This window comes from Pristiophorus japonicus, chromosome 6 (assembly GCF_044704955.1).
Source record: "Pristiophorus japonicus isolate sPriJap1 chromosome 6, sPriJap1.hap1, whole genome shotgun sequence".
Lineage (NCBI taxonomy): Eukaryota > Metazoa > Chordata > Chondrichthyes > Pristiophoridae > Pristiophorus > Pristiophorus japonicus.
Window position 1 is genome coordinate 97,520,278 of NC_091982.1, and position 17,122 is coordinate 97,537,399.

General features: G+C 42.1%; 1 protein-coding gene across 1 annotated transcript in view; it reads left to right on the forward strand.

Annotated features, from left to right (window-relative positions):
* LOC139266142 (protein diaphanous homolog 2) overlaps positions 1-17,122 on the forward strand; it is a 403,303-nt gene that overhangs the window by 291,441 nt on the left and 94,740 nt on the right. The window contains exons 10-11 of the mRNA XM_070883986.1: positions 3,087-3,182; positions 4,187-4,234. Of these exons, the coding sequence (XP_070740087.1) occupies positions 3,087-3,182; positions 4,187-4,234 (144 nt within the window). The remainder of the gene's footprint in view (positions 1-3,086; positions 3,183-4,186; positions 4,235-17,122) is intronic.

Consider the following 17,122-nt stretch of genomic DNA (forward strand, 5'->3'; position numbering starts at 1 on the left):
GCAAAGCAGCTGTGCACTTTTCAAGATCAAAAGCAGCACTTTGATCATTTCTGCACATGCTTTATGGACTGACACCTTATTGTCCTAAGGTAGCCTAGAAGCTGCTGAAAGATTTGGCAACGAAGGTGGACAATTTTTACTAGTCTATAAAGCAGCATGAGGAGCTTAAATACAAGCGGCCATTGATTGGGAATATCCATCAGAAATACAATATCGTAGTAATGTTGACCTCCATTAGCAGGTCATTGAGTTTTTTTAGGGAGTTGGGGAATCTTGTTATGCAGATCATTTTATCCAGAAGGATAAACAAAAGCAGTTCAGAGCACAATTACTTAATGAAAATTAATGGGAATCAAGACTTTGATTTTAAAGTAATCGAAGTCCTCCAAACAATTCTTCCTTAAACCTTGATAACTGGCCTGTTCTAGAAGCTAATGACTAGGTTTTCCAATGCAAGATCTCTTCTTAGTTGCATCAGCGAGAGTCCTTATCTGTTGCAAGCATGAATATTGTATGAAAGTGCCTGGGTATCACGATTTTGATTCTGGAGTAAATGAAATCTTCTTCATTTCTCTAGTGTACTTCTATCTTGTATCTATTTAAAAAAAAGTGGTATTCATATAGCAATTGGTGCAAAGAAATTGATTTTCCTTAATTGGTGTTGGGATCCAATAACTTTTGAGATTTTTGAACTCATTGATTGACGCTGAGCTAAAAGTTTACTGAAGTTGCATGGCCACATTTTTAGTCTGAAGACAATCAGGCATTTAGTTCTCTTTCATGCTTTCGTGGAATCAGAATGGTTGCAGCACAGAAGGAGGCAATTCGGCCCATCGAGCCCATGTTAGCTCTCTGTAAGAGCACTTCAGCTAGTCCTGCTCCCCAGCTCTTTCCCCGTGGCTCTGCAAATTTCTATCCTTAATGTTCTTATCCAATTTCCTTTTGAAAGTCACGATTGAGTCTGCCTCCACCACCTTTTCAGGCAGTGCATTCCAGATCCTAACCACTCACTGAGTAAAAAAAAGTTTTTCTTCACATCATCTTTGGTTCCTTTGCCAATCACCTTAAATCTGTGTCCTCTGGTTCTCGACCCTTCCGCTAATGGGAACTGTTCTGACTAGACTCCTCATGATTTTGAACATCTCTTTCAAATCTCCTCTCAACCTTCTCTGCTCTAAAGAGACCAACCCCAGCTTCTCTACTCTATCCACTTAACTGAAGTAAAATAGTAGTATTGGAATGTCACAGGTATTGAGCACCTTAATTCTCAATCAGACATAAGAATGCTTTTTAGTTTAGAAAATGGTCATCCCGGTTACTTTTGAGTTGTCCCCATTAAGAACATGTTGATACTCAAAGCATTTCCACAATGCCCCACCTTACCCCTGCTACATATTGCATAAATCAGATGATGAGACACTTTTTACTAACCTTTTTTCATAATTATTTATTTATTCTGATCAGACCAAGTAACACCATGCTTCAGGCAAGCTGCTTTTATATTGCAATGGATCAGCTACGTTCCAAGAATTGTATTTTCATTTAGAAGGAATAATGGATCCTTTGGAAGGAATCATGTGCCTAAATTGGCACCTTCAATATGGCCAAATCTGTAGGGAAAATTTTCTATTTTATTACGATCCATAAAACTGCTACCTGAAGTCATTTTTTGGCCAAAATTATTGTTTAGGTTTATTCAGGTGATGTGGATCTGCTTTAGATACTGGAGTGTTCAAGTGGCCACCTCCTCTGATGCTATGAGATAAAATATTGGAAGACATTTTACCCAAAGGAAACCTATTTCCAGATTCAATCACTGTGAGGTGAATAAAATTATCTTTCCAATCTCATTCGAAGTGCTACTTCAGAAATAAGAAAAAATCCACAGTTCTGTAGAGTAGATTGAAGTAAGATTATTTACCATCACAACCTAGTTATTTATAAATGAGAAGGAACTCTTGTACTCAAGATAATTACAGATGAAGATGGCCATTCAGCCCATCTTAATTCATCCATGCAGGAAGACCCTACAAATCTTCCCATTTTAGCATCAAAATTGTATCATAAATGATTCTAGGGTTTTTGCCTCCACTACTTTTTCTCGCAAGTGTTGATTACTCTTTGTCTGAAGAAGTACTTCCTGACATTGGTCTTAAATTTACCATTTACTGGTTTAAACCTGTTTCCTCATGACCTGCTTGAATGTCTCCTTTATTTCTAAGTGACCAGAGCACCATGTGTCCTGTTAATTTGTTTCTTTAAATTTTAGATGAACATGTGTTACTTTACAGATCCAAGTAAAGTTAATATTTTTGTAGATAAGTGGCAGTCTGTTTTCATGGTGGCTTGGGAAGGAAAAATCTTTTAGTTTCTGAATTTAAATGTTTAATTGACTTTGAGCAAAAAGAAGATTCATGTTTCATACCAATCTGGGAGAACAAGATCATTCTTTGGGCATCTTTGAAAATAAATGGGTTAACGACGGAGGAAAATTAATACCCATCTGTAGCTGATGGAACATTCTGCCATGGACTCTGGGCTGGCCAATCTTGAGAAAAGACAAACAATGACATTTCAAGCCTTCCTTTGACATTTGAGTCTGTTCACAATTAGTCTATTTTACAAACTGAAGAATATTTGGGCATGAATTTTTATCAAAAGATAAAGTAAATAAAAGAACTGAAAAAAGTATAGACATCTGAGCATTTGCCACCACTAACATTTGATTTTTCTGAATGATAATGTTTTTCTTCATTGAGTATATTGAAGTGCTTATTTGTTGACATCTAAAATTATGGTTTGATTTTTTTTCATAGACATAGACATTGAAGTGAATCTTGGATTTATGTTAAACTTAGTGCAATAGCAACTGTCATTGAATAATATTTTTGACTCCTGCTTTATGTTTCAAATTTGCACATTCCATTTGTCAATTCTTGCGATCCAGCGTCTGATATAACAGTCTTGGTCTTAAGCTACTATTATTAACTCTTTGATTTGGGGAGTATATAGACTGAAATATTCTTGACAAATAATGCAATGTTATAATGCAAACCTGAAGTAATTTTCTTGTTTCACTTCTGTAGAGGGTAATGAAACAGGAGTGATGGATAGTCTGCTGGAGGCCTTACAGTCAGGTGCTGCATTCAGGGATCGCAGGAAGCGCACAACAAGAAATCTTGGTAAGTCACAAACTCTTTAAATGATGTGCAGAAAGTAAGGCAAAGCATGCATTGCTCATTTCCCCAGGTGTATTCTCACTAGCCTAAGGGACACATTTCAGGGTTACTTAAAAGAATTATATGCATTTGCCAGTAAAGAAACATATAGATGGCCTGTGCCAGTAGTCATTTAAGTAGCAAACCCTACAAATAGTCAAAGAAGAAAAATTAAAGTAGCTTTTTCTCATGGCAAACATACATCAGCTGAACCACTTTGATTCTAACACAGACTTAATGAAAGTCACTGGAAGGTCAATGTATAAAATCAACAGCATAGCACCCTTTTTAATATTGAGTTCAGCAAGGTAAAGAGTCAAGTTTTAAATTCTCCAAAACTATTCCTGATAACATTCCTTAATTACGTTTTTAATGTTATTACTTCGACATACAATCTTTAAAACTTGTGGCTACATAAGTCTAATCTTACTTAAAAATGTATGCAGATATTCTACATAGGTATTAATGATCTATTAGCATTTCTAGTATTTGGAAAATACAATGCAATTGCGTCTCTCCTGCAAATGAAAATGTATTTGTTGACAACCTCAATTAAATGTAATGCAAGTTTTTAATAGCAGTTTAAGCAATAATGCGTACAGACTTCTTTTTTACATGTTTTATGAATAACATGTTATTAATCATCTTTCAATATACTTGGAAGTACATATTTAAAATTATGTCATTGAGAATGCTAGGAAAGAAAATATGTTTTTTTTAACTGAGTAGATAATGCTGATTTAACACATTCAGATGTGCTTACCTATGTTTATCTTTTTTAAAAATTCAGTCATTAAATTGCGTATTATTGAGTCAACTTATGTTCCTAGTTGCTTAACAGATCATTATGACTCATATGTTAATTTATGCACTGGCAGTTTTCACACTACAAAGGGTTCCTTCAATGTAAATTCATCTGTCACTCAATTAAAGTTGTTTTTTGATAGCTTGCTTCCTGATTGTTGCAGGTGAACAAGGTCCGGCTAGTCCAACATCCCGATGGCCTGTTGACAAGGGTAAAGAAAAAAAAATCTAGTGCTTCTACTTTCCTTCCCTCTTTTATCTCACTTTTTAGTCCAGCTTAAAGCTCCTTAAAATGCTCTAGACAGATAATTGGCCGTAACCTTTATTTTGAGCCTGAGGCAGAAGGCTAGTGGAGGACAATTTGATGGTGGCAAATTTTCCCTTAATACTAGTTCTTAGGAAATCTCTTTTAGGTCTCTCAGCACTGCTGTATTAATTTCACACCCAGCTGCTACCTCTACCAGTGCATTGGCATTAAGCTCAAAATGTCAAGAATTGTACCAAGTCCAAACTTTCCTAATGGATTCTGGCCTTTTCCTTTCCTTCATGCTTCAGAAATACATCTATGGTATTATATCTTATCTGCTTTTTTTGCCGTAGGTAAATGGAAGCTTTGAGGATGTGTATGTTATTATTGCTTTTAATAGGTTCATCTCTGGAATGCTGTAACGGAATATTAACTCCACTTTCAATTTCATTTTTTGGACTAATTTCCCAGGTATCAGGATGTATATAGCATCAAGTTGCACCATAGTGCACTGAGACCCCAGGCATAATTTTCATGAACCAATTAAATTCATTTGTGTTTCTTGATTAAGTTGCCAGAGCTAGTTACAATATCATTAACGGTGTGCCACCCTTGCAGATATTTTATAAGAAAAAATATCCTTGCATTGTAAAACAAGATTCAGCTTTTTTGAAAGTTCCAATTTCTTTATACTTAATTTGAATTCTTTGTGCAAGCTGTCTTGAAATATAGCACAATGCATTTGACTTCATGAGTGTAAAATGTATTAGTGGGAATTCGACATGGTCTTAATTCACAGCAATTGACATCCCTTGTGGTTGGAAAAACCAGGTATTGCAAAACCAATTTTGCTGGCAGTAAGCAAAGTGTGGCTGACCAGAGCTCCAATCTTATGGCATTGCCTTGCAATAGATCAAGATTATGCAAAGTGCATGGACCAAAAAATACCACTTTGCATCTCAATTTATTGAAGGTGAGGTGGTTGCAGTGACCATGGAGATCGGAACACTAATGCGTTACGAGTACTATATGGGTTTTTTCTGTGACCAGTTCACAACACTACCTGAAATATTTTCTGCCTCTATATTTCTGGGTTAAAAAAAAAGCATGTACGCATGGTAAATAATGAGAACATCATGAATGGTAATTCCATTGCAGCTGATGCTCTATTCTAATATAATCCAATGCAATAACATGAGACAACATAGGGTACTCTGGATAATATATTTTACTTTTCTGTCTACAAAGATGTGTTTGCAAACTTCAAAGGATGTTCCACTTTTTATCTAAAAAAGCATTTTGGGAGAAACAAGCTTGGGCTAATGTATATAATGTACACGTGCAATGCATTTGAGCAGAAGAGCATTCTAAGTGGATCTCGATGGGAATTTTTTTCAGCAAAATTTAAAAACTAAGATATATGGAGATTTTATCAGATTTGTTGATGTCTATTTCTGACTCAGAATATTCCAAACATATCTGTAGCACTGGTAGTTGGGAAGAAAAGCCAGTACTTATTCTGTAATAAGTATATATTAAACATCTTGCACCTCGAGAGAAGGGAGAGATAGGGAAGGGGAGATGAGAGGTGTGTGAGGGGAGGATAGTCAAAGGGATGCAGGTGGAGATGGATGGAAATAGGGGAGATGGAAAGCAATAGAGGATGTGAGGGGGAAAATCTCATGGGGATGGGGGGTGGGGAGCAGGGTGGGGAAGATGTGGTCTTTGAAACCAGAGTGTCTCAGTGGGAGGGTTGCAAGGGAGCGGGAAATATGAGACTCTGAAAATCTCACATGGAGAGGGATTGTTTGTGAGGAACTGAAAATAGGAGATAGCAGTGGTGTGTGAAGCCCTGAAAGTCCCTCAGTGAAGGGGTGGAGGGAGCTGAGAGTATGAGCAGTGACAAACATCTGAAACAGTGTTGAAACTAATGTAACTCATATTATGCAGAGGTGATGATGGCAATCTAGGTGGGTTCTTTTCTAACGGGCGGAGAGTGACAGTGGGTTCAATGGCTGGCTGGAAGGGGAAATAGGGAGAAAAAGATTTCATGTGTGGGTGGAGGGAACCGGGGTCAAGTACATGTCAGGACAAGCAGTGAAATAGCTGTCGCACTAAAGAGTCTAGCAAGGAAAGTTGCCATTTTGACATAGAGCTCGACTGCTGTTGTGGAGGGAGTGAGGGAAAGATTTATTTTGGGTGGAATGGGTGGGTGTGGGAACTTGAGGGAGGGTTTGCAATTAGACCGGAATTTGTGAAGACTCCGATAGACTGCACTGAAGAGTAGCTTTAACATTAATGCTATAGTCAAGAAAATAGCTTTAATAAGATAATTCAAATTGCAATTAGATCATTTCAAAGAATCAATGGGCCCAAGTTTCCACATGATTTGCGCCTGATTTTTAGGAGCAACTGGTGGAGAATGGACTATCTTAGAAATCGCAATTCTTCACTTTTTTTTCTGCAGTTCTAGTCAGGTAGAACAGTTCTACTTTGGAACAGAATTTTTTCTTCAAAAGGGGGCGTGTCCGGCCACTGACGCCTGATTTCAAAGTTTCCACAGTGAAAACGTACTCCAAACTAAAGTAGAATGGAGCAAGTGAAGATTTTTGTAGAACTGAAAAAACCTGTTCGACACATTAAAAAATCAGGCGCAGGTTACAAATTAGGCGTCCAGAACGAGGTGGGGGGGAAGGGAACTCATTAAATTCTACAATAAATCCTTATTTATACTTCTACAAATATTATACAAATAAATCCAACCTGAATAAACATTTATAAGCAAAGAAAAGATTAAATAAACCATCTTCCTAGCTGTGTGAAAGTGCTTCAGGCACAGAGAATTCTGCAGGCGTTCGATCCCGCGGGAGGGGGGGGAGGGGGGGGGGGGGGGGGAGAAGGGAACAGCCGTTTCGATCCCGTGGAGGGAAGGGGGGGAATTAAACAGCCGCTTCGATCCCGCGGAGGGGGGGGGGGGGAATTAAACAGCCATTTCGATCCCGCGGAGGGGGGGGGGGAATTAAACAGCGGCTTCGTTCCCGCGGAGGGGGGGGGGGGGGGAATTAAACAGCGGCTTCGTTCCCGCGGAGGAGGGGGGGGGGGGGGAATTAAACAGCGGCTTCGTTCCCGCGGAGGGGGGGGGGGGGGGGAATTAAACAGCGGCTTCGTTCCCGCGGAGGGGGGGGGGGGAATTAAACAGCGGCATCGTTCCCGCGGGGGGGGGGGGGGGAATTAAACAGCGGCTTCGTTCCCGTGGAGGGGGGGGGGGGGGGGAATTAAACAGCGGCTTCGTTCCCGTGGAGGGGAGGGGGGGGAATTAAACAGCGGCTTCGTTCCCGCGGAGGGGGGGGGGGGGGAATTAAACAGCGGCTTCGTTCCCGCGGAGGGGGGGGGGGGGAATTAAACAGCGGCTTCGTTCCCGCGGAGGGGGGGAAGGGGGGGAATTAAACAGCGGCTTCGTTCCCGCGGAGGGGGGGGGGGGAATTAAACAGCCGCTTCGTTCCCGTGGAGGGGGGGGGGGGGGAATTAAACAGCGGCTTCGTTCCCGCGGAGGGGGGGAAGGGGGGGAATTAAACAGCGGCTTCGTTCCCGCGGAGGGGGGGGGGGGGAATTAAACAGCGGCTTCGTTCCCGCGGAGGGGGGGAAGGGGGGGAATTAAACAGCGGCTTCGTTCCCGCGGAGGGGGGGGGGGGGAATTAAACAGCGGCTTCGTTCCCGTGGAGGGGGGGGGGGGGGAATTAAACAGTCGCTTCGATCCCGCGGAGGGGAGGGGGGGGGAATTAAACAGCCGCTTCGTTCCCGCGGAGGGGAGGGGGGGAATTAAACAGCCGTTTCGATCCCGCGGAGGGGAGGGGGGGAAGGGAACAGCCGTTTCGTTCCCGCGGAGGGGGGGGGGGGAATTAAACAGCGGCTTCGTTCCCGCGGAGGGGAGGGGGGGAATTAAACAGCCGTTTCGATCCCGCGGAGGGGAGGGGGGATGGGAACAGCCGTTTCGATCCCGCGGAGGGGAGGGGGGGAATTAAACAGCGGCTTCGTTCCCGCGGGGGAGGGGGGGGAATTAAACAGCCGCTTCGTTCCCGCGGGGGAGGGGGGGGAATTAAACAGCCGCTTCGTTCCCGCGGGGGAGGGGGGAAGGAGACAGTGAGAAGGCTGCAAGTGCTAATGTGCTTTTATTTTAAAAAATTTCAAAAATTAAACAGCTACAAAGAACTACAAAAATGGCCGAGTGCCAATGTTTTTTTCACACTGAGCATGCGCGAACGCTCCAACGCGCACACGCAGCGTTGCCGGCAGAAAAAAAAAACTAATTTAAATAGTTCCCGCCCCCTCCCACTTACAAAATCAGCGCGAGTGTTGGCTCCGCCCCCCTGGGCGCCGCGCCAGGCAGACAAGGAGCTGCAGAACGCTCCAGAATTGCGAGGTTTTTTTTAGGCGCCGTTTTAGGCGTGAAAAACGGGCGCCCAGCTCGGAGGGGCACCCGTTTTTTATCATGTGGAAACTTGGGCCCAATACATTTCACTTGCCTGAATACTGTCTTTGAAGTGCAAATGCATTCCTGCACCGTTCCAGGGCTGGGTTGGGAGCTTATGTTGTATGACAGGTATTTTAACATAATAAATGTTCATCACTGCAGGTATAACAGTAGTGCAGGCAAATGTTGATGCTACCACTGCTGGCACTGGAGTGTGTGCACTGGGAGGACCATGTAATTACAGCATAACTAGTTTACATGGGCAATTCCCATTATAGTTGTTGACATAGGAATTTATAATTCAAAAAATGCAGACATATAATATATATGTTTGTGTGAGTGTGCACAAACAGAATAAAAGAGCAATTTATTCTCCCTTAAACAGCATTACATGAATTTTTAAAAGTCTTATTTTCATTCATAATTTCAACATAACCGCAAAGTAAACAAAACAAAGTTTGAAATCCAGAGATATTAACAATTGCAGTTTCAAGGAACAGACTTCCTTGTATACTTAAGTAATATACTGCTGCTTATACGGCTTGCCATTTGAATTTTAAAAAGGGAAAAAACAGTTTATTATTTATTGTACTGCTTTGGGCTGGATTTCAGAAGGTTTTTAAAAGACTTGCTTTTCAAATCTGGACTCTGCTGCCTCTATCCTGATGTCACTCAGTGTCAAAGGGGGAATATCTTACTCCTGCTAATTTATGAGTCATTTTAAGAGCTAACACTACAGCGTAGAGTCTCCTGTCACCACTACAGTCTGTTAGTGAATCATAAATTTTTATATGTTGAAATAAGTGATTAACAGAAGATGACTGTGATGGGCTGTAGTGAGGTGTCCATAAAAAATGAAACCAAGTATGCTGTTCTGGGAAGATTTTTTTAAATCTCCAAAGTGTACAGATCTGAAATGATTTGAGATCTGTCATTTTGATAAGTTGTGAATGAATATGTTTGCACTCCAAGAAAGCATAGCCCAATGTCTTTGTATTGCTGTTGGAAAGTAAAAGTGCTATCACGGTCACATTTGTTGTGCCTCAAAGTGCAATTGTTGGTATTTTCCCATTCCTCATCTATATACTTAGCGCCCCCCCTCTCAACCCCTCCTCTCCCAGCAACGTTATCTGCATGTGTGGGGTTAGCTTTCATATGTACATAAATCGAACCTGGCTTTATCTCTCCACCCCAACTGTTGTTTCTACAATTGTGCTCACCGATTGCCTGTTCTAGAAACATAGAAAATAGGTGCAGGAGTAGGCCATTCGGCCCTTCGAGCCTGCACCGCCATTCAATGAGTTCATGGCTGAACATGCAACTTCAGTACCTCATTCCTGCTTTCTCACCATACCCCTTGATCCCCCTAGTAGTAAGGACTACATCTAACTCCTTTTTGAATATATTTAGTGAATTGGCCTCAACAACTTTCTGTGGTTGAGAATTCCGCAGGTTCACCACTCTCTGGGTGAAGAAGTTTCTCCTCATCTCGGTCCTAAATGGCTTACCCCTTATCCTTTGACTGTGACCCCTGGTTCTGGACTTCCCCAACATTGGGAACATTCTTCCTGCATCTAACCTTTCTAAACCCGTCAGAATTTTAAACGTTTCTATGAGATCCCCTCTCATTCCTCTGAACTTCAGTGAATACAAGCCCAGTCGATCCAATCTTTCTTGATATGTCAGTCCCGCCATCCCGGATATGAATGAACCAGAACTTTACACAGCTCAGCATTGGCAAGATGGATGTGACCCTGTTTGATCACCAAAAACATTGCGTCCTAGACCCGATTCCATTTCCTTGCATATATGGCTGCTGAAACTAATCCCAAGGGTGCACAATTTCAATGTCATATTAGATCCCAGGCTGAGCTCCAATTGCCACATCCGGTCCATCACTAAAACCACCTACCAAACCTCCCAAAGCAACATCTGATTCTGCCACAACCATATCCCCAATGCTTATGGTCTTTGTCACCTCCAAACTCATTTTCCATGCCCTCCTTCCCATTTGCTGATCTCAACCTCATCCAGAATTCTGTTATATGACAAAATGTCTCTCAGCTATCATCCCTGCCCTTATCAAACCTTCAGTGCTCCCTCAGCACATTGATTTCAAAACCTTTATTAGGCCTGTGGGGTGAGGGGGGGGGATTGGAGGCCTGGTTGGGTGGGGGGTCGGAGACCTGGGGGGAGAATCGGAGGCCTCGTGGGGGAGAGGATCAGAGGTCTAGGAGTGGATTGGAGGCCTGGGTGTGGTGGGGAGGGTAGGGAGGGTTGGCGGGGGGTGGGGGGCTGCAGAAATCAGAGGTCTTGGGTGGGGTGGGGCGGGGGAGAATTTGGAGGCCTGGGGGAAGAGGATTGGAGGCCTACTGTGGGGTTGGGGGGGTGCGCGATTGGAGGTCTCGGGAGGCAGGGGTTAGGGTTAGGATGCTTGGAGGGATCAGAGGCCTTGGGTGGGTGGGGGGTGTCTGATCGCGGGTGGTGGTGAGGCAAGGATGCTGGATCTAAATAGTAAATGGAAAGGCACTTAACCTCCTGGATCCAGGTGTCCTCGCCTTCCTTTATCTGGCGGATTCCCTGTGGCTTGGGAAACCCATCCAGCCAGAGTTAAATTTGTAATGGTGGAGCACCATGAGGTATACCAGCCTCATTATAATATTTAAATGGATGAGCCACCTCCTGACAGTGGGTGGCTGCTCGCCAGACCGCCCCCCCCGCCCCACCCCGGCCTGCCTCCTTCAAAACCGAAAGTGGGCGGGTTGGGTTTCAGTTTTTTAACACTTTAATCTCATACCTGACCCCAACCCACCTGTTTTTGGGGGTTAAAATCTGCCACCCCCTCCCCCATATCCTCAGAACTTACTTCTCGCAACAACAAAAAATGTTCAAGGAGAACTAAAACTTCAAGGAGAACTAAAACTTAAGAAGCTCAGACTGCACATAGTGTCATCATAGGCAGTCCCTCGGAATCGAGGAAGACTTGCTTCCACTCCTAAAGTGAGTTCTTTGGTGGCTGAACAGTCCAACACGAGAGTCACAGGTGGGCCAGATATTCGTCGGGGGAAGGGGGGGGTGGCACTGATTTACCACACGCTCCTTCCGCTGTCTGCACCTGACCTCTTCACGCTCGCAGCGTTGAGACTCGAGGTGCTCAGCGCCCTCCCGGATGCATTTTCTCCACCAAGGGCGGTCTTCGGCCAGGGTCTCCCAGGTGTCAGTGGTGATGTTGCACTTCACTCGGGAGGCTTTGAGGGTTTCCTTTGCCCACTTTTGGCTCATTTGTCATGGTAAGTTAAGAAGCTCAGACTGCACACAGTGTATTATCAAATGAAATAACTGCTTGATTACAATGAAAGCTATAGAATATGTGCCCATCAATTCATAAGAAATGACTATGAATCCTTTACAACCTGAGAAATTTGAAGAGTCAAGGATCACAGTGATAAATTCAAGAAGACCCATTTGGTTTCATCATAAAGTTCATAAAAGTAAGGGTTTTCATGTCTGTGGTTCTCCAGAATGCATGTTTTGAATCTCATCAGAAAAGGCTTGCAGATAATTTGTCAAATGTAATCAATGGAAAACACTCTCAATTCAAATTACTTCCCTTTAGTTTGTCAGTGACTCTCCAGTGGGAGGAAATGCTCTTATTTTAGATGTTTCCCTTCGAAGAATTTCATCACCAGATACCTTTTGTTTTCCATTACATGTTTGGTATTCTCGTCTAATTTTCTGAAACTCCATCTATTCCCTACTCGATGACTTGGTTTTGTTTTAGCCCATTTTCAACAGTTTTGAAGATCGCCGCCCTAAGGTGATCACTGTTGCAGACTTGTTTTCAGATATGGATCATTCTTTGCAACTTTAGTTTACCAGCAATTGCTGTTTTGTGATCAGAAGTACTCCTGTTCTTGTGAAGCCCCTCAGGTTGCACTAGTCTTCATTCTTGTTTCACAAGTGGGTATTGAATGAAACATTACAGCAGTACCTTGATAAGATGCTAAACCAAGATGCATCTGCCTGTTTTGTTAATTCAGAGGGGCATTAAAGATAATGTTCAATGATGGTTCTTCTGGTATTCTTCAATCAATGGTACAAAGTAACATGTTAACTTATCATCGACTCATCGCTGTTTATGAGATGTTGCTGTGTAAAAAAAAAAAATCGGCTGCTGTACTTGTTCATACAATAGAAGATACTTCCCGAATGTGCCCATGAAAAGTAGGAAAAATGTATCCTTTTTGGAGGAAAAAAACAACTATTTCTCAGCAAGAAAGAGATCTACCATGTTGACTCTTCTTCCCTCGAGGCAAATGTAGTGATGTCATTGGTGGAGAGGTGCTTCCTGCATTCTTCAGTGGCTCAATTTATTTTAAAACATGTCATGACTTTGGACTGAATTGGGAACCAACCTTGAGCCACCTGACTGGAAAAAATATGCTTCTAGCAAAGTACAACTCATATTTATGTTGTTGGGGGTATGATTAAGAAGTTTGCAGATGACATTAAAATAGGCTGTGTGGTTAATAATGAAGAAGAAAGCTGCAGACTGCAGAAAGATATCAATGTACTGGTCAGGTGCACAGAACAGTGGCAAATGGAATTCAATTCGGATAAGTGTGAGGTAGTGCATTTGGGGAGATCTAACAAGGCAAGGGAATACACATTAATTGGTACGACACTGAAAAGTGTAGAGGATCAAAGGGACTTTGGAGTGTAGGTCCTCAGATCCCTGAAGGTAGCAGGCCAGGTAGATAAGGTGGTTAAGAAGGCATATGGAATACTTGCCTTTATTAGTCGAGGCATGGAATACAAGAACAAGGAGGTTATGCTTGAACTATACAAAACACTGGTCAGGCCGCAGCTGGAGTACTGTGTGCAATTCTGGTCACCACAGTACAGGAAAGATGTGATTGCACTAGAAAGGGTGCAGAGGAAATTTACAAGAGGTTGCCTGGACTGGAGAATTTTGGCTATGAAGAAAGATTGGAGATGCTGGGTCTGTTTTCTTTGGAACAGAGGAGACTGAGGGGAGACCTGATTGAGGTGTATAAAATTATGAGGGGCCTGGAAAGAATGGATAGGAAGGCCCTGTTTCCCTTGGCAGAGGGGTCAACAACCAAGGGGCATAGATTTAAAGTAATTGGGGGGAAGTTTAGAGGAGATATGAGGGGAAATGTCTTCACCCAGAGGGTGGTGAGGGTCTGGAACTCACTGCCTGAAAGGGTGGTTGAGGCAGAAAGCCTCACCACATTTAAAAAATACTTGGATGTGCACTTGAAGTGCTGTAACCTACAGGGCTACAGACCAAGAGCTGAAAAGTGGGATTAGGTTGGAGAGCTCTTTGTCGGCTGGCGCGGACATGGTGGGCCGAAATGGCCTCTTTCCGTGCTGTAAATTTCTATGATTTATTTGTTGGTTAAAAATTATAAACTGCTGATCCCAAAAATTGCTGCATAAAAATAGTTTTCAAAGAAATTTAAAGGGCAACTTTGGGTGATTTATAAGTTCTTAATTCATTGCATACATGCTTTTACAAACAGCAAAGACATCCTTTTAAAAAAAAGTTACTCACGAGCACACTAGAAATTATTAAATATGTTTCAGACAGCTGCCTTCATAGTCACGATAATGTTTTAGACCAAATTGCATCATTCTTCTTGAATTGGCAGTCTACCAATAAGAGAAGGAAAAGATCAACCCGTCATATTGCGCAAACTATTTTATGGAAATCTTTTAGTTGACACCTTGCACTTTCGCCAGCTCAAATGTGTTGCACTGGAAATCCAGTTTGTAGCATAATTAAAACACAAATTAGGACATTTACAAGAAAATTATTAACCTTATCTACATGTATTTTCTTTGTCAAATATGTCGAAGAATATTTTCCATTGGAAACTTAAGGATGATAACTGAACGGGAAAAAGCCACTCAATTTTTAACATCCATTCGGCCTGGTTTCCATCAGGTGAAGAGAATTAAAATCTCCCCTTTAGATTAGGGATTGAATCCATGGTCTTCTGACTCAGATCAGTGTGCTACCAACTGAACCAAGTTGGCTTTGAAACATTAGATAGAATATTTCATATTACAGCATTGGTATAAATTATTGTAATAGTATAAGAACTCCACGCATTAAAGTTCAACACGGTCGTATGGTGTTTGTAGAAAATAGTAATTAAGCCTATTTGTTTTCATACATACATGGTTTTGTGTGGTAATTCACGCACACACAGGGGAATTATGTTAGTTCTGGTAGCTGTCTAGATTTTGATGCATGTAAACAACACTCGTACTGTATATAGGGAAAGCTTTCAGGAATCAGTTTAGTGTTTTAAAATGCTTTGATATGATCTTGCCAATTTCATGTCACTTAAAAATGGAGGAGTAAATATCCACGTTTTAATATAAGGACAGAAGTTTTATAACAACAGTTACATATCTGAGTGATAGATAAGCAGAAACTTACTTTCCTAATCCTGTTATTGGTTGTACACCCACCAAAATGGCTTTAAAATTGCTTTAAAATTGCTTATTTTCAGACTTGTATATTAAATTATGCTCCTATGGTGATACTTAATGCAGATAAATTATTCTTTCATCTACTGTTTATTTAAATGCCACAGGGTTTAGCCATATTGGATACATTTTTATTTGTATGTTTTAAATATATTAAAAACTCTTGCTTCAATAGACTTAAATTATTCAGATTAAGAAACATACAGTGTAAAATAACATTAAAAAGGTTTTTCATGTGTATGAATTATAGTCAGAACTGGATAAGATCTCATCTGTTACTATCACACATCATTTTATATTCCAAATCTAAAAATTCTGTTTTATTCTCGCTCAACTTGGTTCAATAGTGAAACAAATCTAATATGATAACTTAATGCTTTGTAATACAATTTCATCCTGTCCCAGAGAAAGAATCCTAGAATGTTTCACTGTATTTTGTACTGTTGTCTACTATTTGAGTGATAAGTAAGCTTGTTTTCGTCAGTGAAGACTTGACTACCAAATGGGAGTGAATTGGTTTGGGTCTGTGGGTCTGGTATATTAGGCCCAATTTTGGCCATGACTTGCAACAATTTTTTTGGAGTAAGTTGTTTTGTCTGGCATAAGTTTAAAAATGCCTTTTCCCCCCCGAAAATTTGTTCCATAGTAAGGCAGTTAGGTACGATTTTTTTTTAGCTCAGTTTTTTTTCAAAAGGGGGCGTTCCCAGCCACTTATGCCACTATGGCCAGCTAAAACTTACTCCAAATCGACTTCGGTCAGCGTATGTGGCCAGCTCTGAAAAACATTGCGGGCAGTTAAGAATTCGGCGCAGGTTAGTATATTTAAAGCACCAAGACTTGCAAAGCACTAAACAAAGCACAAAAAAAGCATTCAATAACAAATAAAAAATACAAGGAAGCTGAGAGGACCTGCACCAAGACTTACAAAGCACTGAACAAAGACCAAAAAGTAATTAGCAATTAGTTAACAAATAAAAAATACAAGGAAGCTGAGGACCTGCACCAAGACTTACAAAGCAATAAACAAACCACAAAAAGTAATAAGCAATCAATAACAAATAAAAAATAGAAGTCCGACCTTTATGCCAGAATCAAATTTTTTTTTTCCAAAGTACCCTGCCCAAACAAAACACTCTTTCCCGCCCCCCCGCCCCCCCAATCAAAACACTCTTTCTCTCTCTCTTTCCCCCCCCCCCCATCAAAACACTTTCTCTTCCCCCCCCCCCCCCCTCCCCAACCCCCCCAATCAAAACTCTCAAGCACAACCATCAATAAATAAAAAATAAAACTGAAGTCCTACCTCGGCCCAGGAAGTCAGCAGGCCGGCCGGCTGGTGTGGGAGGCCACTCGGCAGGGGATAGGGTGCGGCGAAGATCGGGGCGTCCCTTCGGCCGGAGATAGGGGCTGTGAGCATCGGGTCCTGCTCACAGCCCGCAGGACACATTGGGAGGGCGAGGAGCATGCGTGCAGACTTCACTGCGCATGCGTGCAGCTGCCGGCAGTGCTTTCTGCACTGGCCTGTTACTCCGCCCCCCACTTCACTATCTACACCATGCTGGGACACCGGAGACTTGGCAGAGCGGGCAGGATGGTGCCCTTTTTTTCGGCGCCGTTTCCAGTGCGCTAAGTCGTCGCATTTAAGATAAGTGCGCTGAAAAAGGGGATTGGGGAAAATTGGGCCCATAGTTTCAGTGTGACATTAATGGTGGTGGCTTCCATTTCACGCATGATGCAGTTTACCAAAATTCAGTTTAGTCAAAGCCCACGATCCCAGGATAACATTCTGGAGCCCAGGATGTGTGTGTTGCTTCTTTTTTTATTGTATGGTCCAGTCCCTGAAAAATATTAGCAGATTCCCAG